General features: G+C 35.4%; 2 protein-coding genes and 1 non-coding gene across 3 annotated transcripts; 1 reads left to right on the forward strand and 2 right to left on the reverse strand.

The window, feature by feature from the left end:
- Positions 1-8,082: 8,082 nt before the first annotated feature.
- LOC104901164 (uncharacterized) lies at positions 8,083-9,106 on the reverse strand. The gene is made up of 2 exons (XM_057391455.1): positions 8,657-9,106; positions 8,083-8,118 (listed from the first exon to the last, which is right to left on the reverse strand). Exons 1-2 carry the CDS (start codon positions 9,104-9,106, stop codon positions 8,083-8,085), a joined length of 486 nt encoding a protein of 161 aa, XP_057247438.1.
- A 231-nt stretch (positions 9,107-9,337) lies between these two features.
- Positions 9,338-10,708, reverse strand: LOC104901165 (uncharacterized). The gene has a single exon (XM_010688711.3). It carries the CDS (start codon positions 10,706-10,708, stop codon positions 9,338-9,340), a length of 1,371 nt encoding a protein of 456 aa, XP_010687013.2.
- LOC125493037 (small nucleolar RNA R71) lies at positions 10,059-10,165 on the forward strand. Its single transcript, XR_007269418.1, has one exon. It is a non-coding gene; the product is annotated as a small nucleolar RNA R71 (small nucleolar RNA).
- Positions 10,709-11,148: the final 440 nt, after the last annotated feature.

Genomic DNA, 11,148 nt, shown 5'->3' on the forward strand with positions numbered 1-11,148 from the left:
TCTTATCAGAAATCCAAACTTATGCTTTCATACTCTATGAACCACTTTCTTATATTTTACTACATTAATTCTTATCAGGACATCAATAACATAATAACTTTCCCTATCAGGTTCCTTATCGGGAATTCAATAACAAGATACGATTCCTTATTAGGAATCCACATAACAAGATATGATTCCTTATCAGGAATCTGACGTTATTATCACTTACCATGATATGCCTTCTTATCAGGAAACCAATATCGACACAACTTACCACGATACGATTCCTTATCGGGAACCCATTATCGATATAACTTTCATACTCTGAGATAACATTCCTTTTAACCATGGGGAAAGAGAACGCAACGGAGGAGACAAAGCTTACACTCCGACAGTGGGGGTCGTCACCCAACCATTCGCTTTACTTTTGGCAATAACCGCGACTAGTCCGGAGTACATTTTTCCGCTGATTTCATCAGCCATCCACAGGTTTTACATTACCTGATATAACGCCCGATTATCGCCCCACAGAGCAATGGGCAGGTTTCCCTGTAGGGCCCCCAAGGTTCACAGTCCATGGGGCACTGTTCGTATCACCTCATCCGTCGACTCAGACGAGGCTACTTTCCCCTTTTATATTCCTTTCGACTACCGTTCATAACCCAATCAATCATTCTTAGTACTCATCTTCTAGCTTTAGTAATTATAAGCAATTGTTGCATAACCAACCACGCCAGAACACTTTCCTCTAAAAGCTATAATTACATGCCATCGTACTTTCTTACAAATTCCAGGTTCAACATAGTTATGCAACTGAGTTCAACTCAATTTCAATCATAGAACTTATAAATAACAACAATTTATAACTGAGAGTTACTAACTCATAAACACATCACAGCTGATATCCTTACTTATAAATAGTTTATATTCTTTTATACTTTCTGGCTATCAATTAACTCTTATAAAGACATATTTCAAATCGATACATATAAGCTTTCCAATTCCAATTACCAACCTAAAGATTGTGAGCCACAACTAATAGTAATTAATCATGTCAATAAAATATCCACAACAATATCACTAGGTCTCTCAGTTAGAATTAACTAACGAGAGTTACCAAGCCAATTCCACACAACACCTGCGTTGGCATATAAATAGTTCATACTACCTCTCTTTTCATAATTGTCAATCTATATTCATCTAGATAATAATATTCGTTATCTAAGTCTTGACAACACTTACCATACCTATGTCTCTCTCTTAGAATTAACTAAGGAGAGTTATTGAACCACTTACGCACTAACTCATACTCTTGTATGTAAATAGTTTATACCCCTTTATACTTCATATTACTAATCGACATTTAACTCAACAATGATAACAACCGTTATCAAGCACCAACAACAATTACCATAGGTCTCTCTCTTAGAATTAACTAAGGAGAGTTAACTCAAACTCCATAACTCGAGGTTCACCAATCAAGGGTAGATTTCAGTGACTAAATATGGTTCTAGTCATACCATTAGCTGAATTCTAATTAACGTGATCAACAATGAACCCATCTAGAAACCATAGTTCACACTTACATTGATGAGTCAACTCCTTTCCTAATTACAAAACAATTGAATCAAATAATTAAAGCTCCTTTAAAGTAATCATTACCCTTGTATTTACTTATCTACAAAAAGTTCACATGCTAATTCATTTATAGTACTCTATTTATAGTTATCAAACCAACTCCGTTTCTAAAAACACCACCTTTGTAGTTTAGGCCACAATTTATTAAACCATCTCCATTATCCTCATTGTTAGCGATGATTAGTTAATCTTTATCAAAACTATTTCTAGCTCTAACCAACTCGCATCTTTTATTTAGGAGTCAATTCAAGTGAGTCTCTTACAAATTGACTTTAACTAACTCCACTCTTAATCATTTAACAAAAAAGTAGCTAATAATATACTTTAGAACATTAACCAAATAAAAGTAGTTTACTGAACTACTAGATTTACTTAGGAAGCATTACTAAAGGAAATGAGCATCCTAATTCCCTTTTTATAACTCTAAATAGGTGTTCTAACTACTGTATTAATCCATTTATGAGGTGTTCTCCCATCACATTAATTCAGATATATTTACATATTACCCTCACTAATAGACTTTATGAGCTATACACTCCTTCTAATAATCTTGATATATTAACATTTAGCTAATTCTTCCTTTCATAAAACTAATTGCGTCATAGAACATAAATCACATTAAATGTTATTGGTAACCAAAACCATCTCATCATACAATAATCCCTCAACTAACTCCTGCAACTAATTCCATTAGGTGAGATATGCACCCACTAATGAGTTCTATATGAAATCCAAAATCATAACAAAGTTTCACATCATAGTAATTAGATTCTAATCACAAATCAACACTCCTTGTGCAACTTCTCACCAACATTAAAGCTAAACTATTAAAATTATCAAACCACTATATTCTCATAACACTGAATTTGAGTTCTGAAATCAGAAAAACAGGACGAAGAGGACTTAAGTTTATACCGATTGACAGTAGCCCAAGGCAGCGAAACATCAACCATAAGCACCACCACGACCTCAACAGCACAACAACAACGACAACGCAGCAACAACAATGATAACACAACAAAATTAACGCAACAACAACAATACAACTGCCACCACCACAACAACATATCAACAAAACAACAATATTGGTTCTTTTTAATTTAAACAAATAACAATTCAACATATATGTTCACATAATCAACCATCGAACACTTTCATAATCAAAACCCAATTTTATAACTTCAATGGAATATAAATTCAATTCACAAAAGAAATTAGAATGGTTAGTACCTTTGGTACTTGACAAATTACGAACACCCATACACAGCGTCGGCGTCGACAGCAGCATCAAGCGCAAGGCGGCAGCAACAACCAATAACAGCGGCAGCGAGAGCAAGAACAGGGGAGAGAGAACAGGGTAACAACCACAACAGCGACGAGGCAACAATGGTGTGGTGGCTTGCTAGCAGCACCACACGCACAACTCCGACGAGCAGCAAGTCCGGCGAACCGAGGACACCGACGAGAACAAGGAGAGAGAATAAAACAGGGGTTGTAACAACACATCAAAATAGAGTGAGAAAGAGAAATAGGGCTGCGATGTGCAGCACGGGTCTCCGGCGAGAAAAACTGACGAGGCAGCAACACTTGGGAGATGCGGGTGAGCGAAAGAGATGGGGAGGAGGGGAGGGTTTTGGGTTTCACGGGTTTTGGGTTTTTTCAATTTTAGGGGTTGGGGTGTTGGAGTTTGAGAGACACGGGGAGAGAGAAAGGTTTAGGAGGGGTTTGTTTTAGTTTATCTTCAACCGACAAAAAGGTATTGTGAGTTTCACAATAAACCAACACATAAGAATGAAAGTGGAAACCGACTCTAGTTGGGAACTTTCGACAAATACTATTCAAATAATTTTCAATAACTAAAATAAAAAAAATATAATACAAATAATTTCATAAAATTAAACAAATAAAAATATTACAAATACGCCAAGATAAATATCCATACTCCAACTTAAGTAAAAGAAAAGTATTCGAAAAATAATTAACTTAATAATTATGATTAGCTTTTAATAAACGCTTTTAAAAATAGGGCTATTACAAAAAGGCTCGTGGATCGATGACCTGCCTGGAATTCTTTGGTCCACTAGGACAACCGTTCGAGAAGCAACATGCCACTCGCCCTTCAACTTAGTATATTGAAGCGAAGCTGTCCTACCGGTCAAATTGGGCATTCCATCACTCCAGATCACGTTCTATGATTAAGACATCAACGACGAAGAAAAGAAGATTAACCTCGTTCTCCTTCCTGAGACTCGAGGAACAGCCCTCCTTAAGGCCATCTCATATAAAATCAAACTCACTCGGTTATTCAACTGTCGAGTCAAGCAGCAACCCTTTCAGGTCAATGACTGGGGGCTCTGGAAGTTCGAGTCCACAAAACGACAGCCTAACCTAGGAAAACTGCAGCCCAACTGGGAAGGACCATATCACGTGACCTCGATAGTTCGTCCAGGCACCTAACGCCTCGAGGACCAAGAGGGGCGTCCCCTTCCTCGGCCTTGGAACGCGAACAACCTTCGAAAATTTTTATGTCTAAATGATTTATCCCTCGATCTTAGGGGCATACCATATGGGCACTAATGTAAGCATTTTGTAAGGCACTGAAAATCATGTCAATTTTTGTAAACATCGCAAGTCACTTGCCTTTTGTCTTTTTGGACATTATTTATAATAGATTTTCTTTCTGAATTACTTTTTATATAAAGAGCTTCGAGCTCACTCAGCTAGTATACAACAAGTACAAACTAAAAAGGCCTCGAGATTACTCAGGCATAACATTAATTCCGAAGCAAAATGTAAGGCATAAAAGCTCGAAAGGACACACAAATGAAATAAGCAACAAAGAGTCGAAGTTTTATTCCATTAATCATAGTACAAGCTATCGAAGTCACTACAATACAAGTTCAAGGAAAAACTTAGATCAAACAAGAAAGCCTAAGGGTACAATGTTTACCCTAGTAGGAGACATACGAAAAGCCTTGAAAGAAGGCAAGGAAAAAAGAAGGGCGTAAAGAAAAGGAGAGGGCCACGGTCCACCCCTCGAGCTGCGGGAAGCCGTCAAAAAGAGGAGAGGAGACACGGTTCACCCCTCGAGATTGGCGGGGGGAGGAGCTTGGTCCTCAGCCTCGCCTGCCTCAACAAACCCTTCCTCCTGGGAAAGTGCTGGTCGGTCCTAAATGTACCTTAAAATACCGCAAGTGTACGGGTCAATTAAAATAAATATAGGGTAAGCAAGATATCGTTTCCCACAAGGAGGTATAATCAACTACCAAATTAAGAGATACTAATATTATCTAGACGATCCAGAAATAGTGATTAGTGGTGATAAACTAGACTAATAAAATAAGAACTATACTAATTCTAACTCTAAAGACGTCAGACAATAGGTATAAATCAAGTATAAGAAATGGTTCTAGGACTTAGATTTCGCCAATTAACTTCTATAATGAAATTAAACTAATTGCAGGGTAAAATAATTAGATCGCAATGGCCGAATTCCTAATGTATATTATCCCCTCTTCCAAGGCGGAAAACGTATATTTGAATACTAAACTTATGCCTACTTCCGTGGTCATAAAATTTAGAACAAACTCAGTAAGAATAAGGATTCATATAAACGACCACCCTAAGACTATAACTATTCCTAAAATTATACTTCTTAGCGTTTAATAATCCCACGAACTAATATTGAACTTTCACTTCCGCTAATAATCCACTACCTTAAACATACAATTGATAGGGCCCTTATCAAAAGTATGCAATTGAACTCAAGATTATCAAATTGCAATTTAAATTAAACTAACCCAACAATTATTCAATTCATTGACAGAAAATTAAAAGACTACATCTAGCCCTAGAACAAAGAAATTTAGCTAGACGTAAAAACTAAATCAAACAAACCAAAATTAAACATAATAATTAAACATAAACTAACTGAGAGAAGAAATAAAGAAACTCCAGTTCAGATGAACTTTTGACTTCCGTCAATAGCCACCGCAGCCGTGCTGCGTCGCCGTCGCCTCTGTTGTGCGTCGTCGCTGCTGTGTTCTGTCTTCTCCCTCAATGCTGCGTGATTTCTCAATGCCGCCTCCTCCTCCTTTAGTCTTCCGTAGGATTCCTTTTTATCGCTGATGTCTTCTTTTAGTGGGTTTTCTAAAACCCATAAACCCCTCTTGTGGCTGCCTTGTTCTTTCTCGGCCCAGCACCACGTTTTCTTTTCTTTTTGTTTTAGTAATTTGCCCAACTCCATCATTTAGTAGGCTTCTTTGCTGTTGTGCTAATTTCTTTCCCTTTTCTTTTGCAAATTATACCTACAACACACATATATAGTAATAGATCAATGGCTCTAAAATATAGTATTCACAAACAGAGTCAATTTCATATATTAATCAACTTTGTTACCAAAATAGTTTAATTCTGCCAATGTCAAAATATAAGATAAAAATATATCACAAGTCTCGTATTTTAACCCAAAAGTAATAATAGAAGTGAATAAAATATACGTAAAATAGATACTTATCAACTCCCCCACACTTAAGGTTTGCTAGTCCTCAAGCAAACTAGGACTATAATACTAGCATCTATTTGTCATTATAAATTTTAACTTTCCAATTGACTGACTTTTCAGGCAAATCCTATTATAAGTAGCCATAACTCAACTGAAAGTTTTCACAAACACCAAAAATATGATTTATCAAAATAATTTTAGTTCGAAAATATTATTTAGACGTCACAAGGAATGAGCCAAAGACCAACCAACTCTTTAAAAAGCATAGTACTTCATGTATTAGTGTTTCCATTCAGTCTTACCACAACCATATTCAAGAATTGAGTAATTGAGCAATTAACTTGGTGAACCCTCACTTTAGTTGTGCAAATAAAAATAAAATATTATAATCACTCATGTGTTTAGGGTATAATAATTATCACTCATAACCTACAAGGTCGACTCGAAATGAAATATATCATCTTTAAATTTGCATATCGTTCAATTCTCCACCACTAAGAAGACATAGAGCATAAAAAATCAAAAGGACTTTAGTAAGGTTGTAATGTAAGGCTCGGGTAAAGGGTAGGAAGTATTTAGTATTTGGTGCTCAAAATCTTTAAGACTAGTGGAGTACACAATCTCTAACAGGCCAATTGTAATGGTCACAGTCAAAACTCCAACTACTCAAATGTTTGATATATCATAATAAACTTTTCCGAACTCATTTTCATTCTCAATATCAACCTTTTCTTTCTTTTTCTTCTTTTTTCATATTTTGTCATTTCTTTTTTCCTTCATATTTTTCATTTCATTTTGATATTTTCTTTTGAGAAAAAATTATTTGGAAACTAAATATAACCTACACATAGATAGTATGACGTACAACCCCATTAAATCATGTCATATATTCCACTAGCTCAAAGATTAGGTAAAAGTCATGTGTTTAGGAAATAAGCTTGTAATGTGGTTTAAACAAAAGAAATAGGCTTAAGGCTCAGAGGGGCTTTAGAAAGAGTATGATATTGTAGGTGGCTTAGGCTAAATGTGGTTCAACAAAAACAAATGCCTTTATCATTTTAATATATGCTCATGTTTCAATGTAGTCTCGAAGAAACCAATGCAAATCCAAGAGTTTATATTCACCAGGAACTAACACACATCTAAAAAAATAGAGACTAATACAGATGTTTTAGTCTACTAAAAGGCTCAAAAGGATCTCACAATGGTTATAAATGTCCACCAAGTAAATCACAATCAAATCTTAAATAACCATTCTTACCACTTGCCAAACACTTGAACAATTATGCTATGCCATTCTCCGAATCAGTCGAAATTAAAAACCCATTAGCTTGCAACAAAACTAGAAAAATTTCTTTTTTTTTTTTTTCAATTTTAAAAACTGAATTTTTTTTTTCTTTTCAGTCAAATTAAGCTAATGGAATTTGCCTTCAAATCAATATCAGACATGAAAATTAAAATTTCTGCATAAATTTTGACAGCACCTTCCCCTAAAATATGGCATATCCAATTAGATTTTCTCATTTTCTAGACCTGTTTCTTCACACAAATTAATTCCAGCATCAAAGCAATACATCAAATCCAACAATTCAAGGCTTAAGCGTCTCCCCCACACTTATCATAAACATTGTCCTCAATGTTTAAATATACATAAACTATATGGGAAAGGGGAAATTGTAGCAATAACCATGACAATATGAAAGACTTAGAAAGAAACAACCTGGGATGTAAGACGACTTCTCACGTGCAATGCAGTAAGAGAGGGATAGCGAGCTAGCGACTCTTGTGATGATGGTGATACCCACAGCAGCTCACAACAGCACATAATAAAAGGAAGTAGCAGGACATAGCAGTAGTAGCTATTAGCGGGTTATAGTAGTAGCAGGTTATAGCAGTAGCAAGTAACAACAGTAGCAGCAGCATGTAGCAGAGCAGGTAACATGCATAAGAGACTCATCTTAATTATCGCATAGCCTCATTACAGTCTCTGGTATCTGCAAAAGAAAAACAAAAGGAACAAGCATAAAGAGAACTGAATGAGAAAAATAAACAATCAAAAGTGCTTGGGTTGCCTCCCAAGAAGCGCTTGTTTAGAGTCTATAGCTTGACTTCCATCAAGTTCCGTTTAACCAGGATCAATCGAGGACTTAGTCGCTCCTTTAGTGGTCGTCTTAGTTATCAAGGGAGACTTACCTTTTGTTTTGAATTCACCCTTTTTCCTCCATGAAAAACATTCCTTGACTGGGGGAAAAACTTTTCTTACATTTGCTTTCTTAAGCTTAGGAGGAGTACCTGTTTTACTCAAACACACTTCAAGTAGAACATTAGTAGAGTCGGTTACATGTTTTTCGTTAGTCACATTTTCAATTATACCAACTTGACAAACAAGATCACGTTGTGAGTTGTTTCTAGAAGAAGTAAATATATTGAAGTGAACTTTCTCTTCACCAATTTCAAATGTTAATATACCATTTTTAACATCTATAATAGCTCCAGCAGTAGCCAAAAAGGTCTACCTAAAATAATAGGTACCTCCACATCTTCATCCGTATCAAGAATAATAAAATCAACTGGAATAATAAATTTATTGACTTTAATTAGCACATTTTCTAGTATTCCTATTGGATATTTGATAGATTTATCGGCAAGTTGCAAAGATACGGTAGTAGATTTTATATTATGCAATCCTAACTTCTTGCAAATAGATAAAGGCATAAGAGAGACACTTGCACCTAAATCACACAAGGCTTTAGAAAACTTAATATCACCTATAGTGCAAGGAATAGAAAAACTTCCTGGGTCTTTCAGTTTAGGGGGAAGCTTTTTCTGAATCACAGCACTACATTCCTCACTCAAAGCAATGGTTTCATATTTTTCCAACTTCTTCTTTTTAGACATAATTTCCTTAAGAAACTTAGAATAAGAAGGAATTTGCATTAAAGCATCAATAAAAGGAATGTTAATATGTAATTGCTTAAACATTTTCAAGAATTTCTCAAATTCACTGTCTAATTTAGTTTGTTTAAGTCTTTGCGGAAAAGGAATAGGGGGAACATAAGGTCTCAATGGGGGAGGAGGTGTCAATTCAGGATCTTTTTCAGCTTCATAATTCTCCTTCCCTTTTTCACTTTCATTGGCGACCTCATTTTCTTTAATCGTACTTTTTGTGGTACTTAACTCCTTACCATTTCTAAGAGTGACAGCATTGCAGTGTTATCTAGGATTAACTTCAGTGTTACTAGGCAAAGCTCCTTGACTTCTAGAATTGATTGCATTAGCTAATTGTCCAAGTTGAAATTCTACATTTCTATTAGAAATAGCAATTTGATCAACTTTAGTTTCCAACTTTTCAATTCTTTCAGAAGTAGGATTAGCTAATTTTTCAATAGCTAGTTCCCAAGATGGTCTAATTTCTTGTTGGGGTTGTTTTTGATGGGAACCAGGTGGAATTTGTGAGTTAACATTAGCATTTTGTTGTCCTTGATTCCTCCAAGAGAAATGAGGATGGTTTCTCCATCCAGGATTAAAAGTATTGGAGTATGGATCATTATTAGGTGGCCTACTAAAATTAGAAACAAATTGAGCTTGTTCGACATTAATGCATTCATTGGTCAAATGAGCACCTCCACACAAATTACATGGCATAGTAGTAGACACAGAATTGACATTACTCATTTTAGTAAACAAATTAACTAAGTTGTCAACTTTTGCATTTAACATGTTAATTCCTTCTACTTCATACATACCAGCAGCATTCTTTGGTTTACCCCCATTATTAGACCAATGATAATTATTAGAAGCCATTTCTTCAAGTAACCTATTAGCTACTTCAGTAGTTTTACCCATTATTGCACCTCTGGCAGCAGCATCTATAGTGATTCTAACAAATTCATTCAGACCATTATAAAAAGTTTGCACTAGTAACCAATCAGGAACACCATGATGAGGGCATTTATGTTGTAAATCTTTAAACCTTTCCCATGCTTCATATAAAGACTCCCCATCATATTGAGCAAAACTAGTTATATTATTTTTAAACTTAGCAGTTTTTCCCGGAGGAAAATATTTACTAAGAAAAGCTTGAGATAATGTAGCCCATGTTGTAAATGAATTAGGTGGATTAGATTTTAACCACATTTTAGCTTTATCTTTAAGTGAAAACGGAAACAAACCAAGTCGAATAACATCGTCAGTCACTTCATTTAACTTAACAGTATCGCATTTTTCAAGAAAAGTGGTTATATGTTCATTAGGGTCTTCATTATCTAGGCCACTAAATTGGTCTTGTTGAATTATTTGAATTAAAGCAGGACGAAGCTCAAAATTATTAGCAGAAATAGTAGGTCTTACAATACTTGAAGGGGCTCCACTAGCATTCGGCATTGCGTAGTCACGTAGGGGCTTTTCATTGTTGTCATCCCCCATCGCTACTGGTTTACTGTCAGAGTCTTTAGAAAAGATGTACTCCAAATCAAAATCGGGCAACTTTTGTATTTGCTCCAACCTCTTTTGTTTCCTTAGTGCACGAGCTGTTCTTTCAATCTCTGGATCAAATGAAACCAAAGAACTATTAGTACGGGGCATAAACTATAAAGGTAACAATTCAAAATAACTAGACTACTAATTCTTAGAACCACTACTAAAAATAAACTACTATAATAAACTATAAAATAAAATCAGAAGACAAGACCCCAGAGACTTACTCACACGAAAACAATAATAATAATACTAAAACTACAGCAAACAAAACAAAAATTAAGAAACTACAATTGAATAGCAAATCCTATAATCAAATTGAAGTATATAGCAGACCACTAAAACACCGCACTAACATAGGAAACTACTATAATAATGTCTAAACTAATATTAAAATTCCCTCTAGTATGATATTGAACTATTGCCTCCCCGGCAACGGCGCCAAAAACTTGGTCGGTCCTAAATGTACCTTAAAATACCGCAAGTGTACGGGTCAATTAAAATAAATATAGGGTAAGCAAGATATCGTTTCCCACAAGGAGGTATAA

This window comes from Beta vulgaris, chromosome 8 (genome assembly GCF_026745355.1).
Source record: "Beta vulgaris subsp. vulgaris cultivar EL10 chromosome 8, EL10.2, whole genome shotgun sequence".
In the NCBI taxonomy this organism is placed as follows: domain Eukaryota; kingdom Viridiplantae; phylum Streptophyta; class Magnoliopsida; order Caryophyllales; family Amaranthaceae; genus Beta; species Beta vulgaris.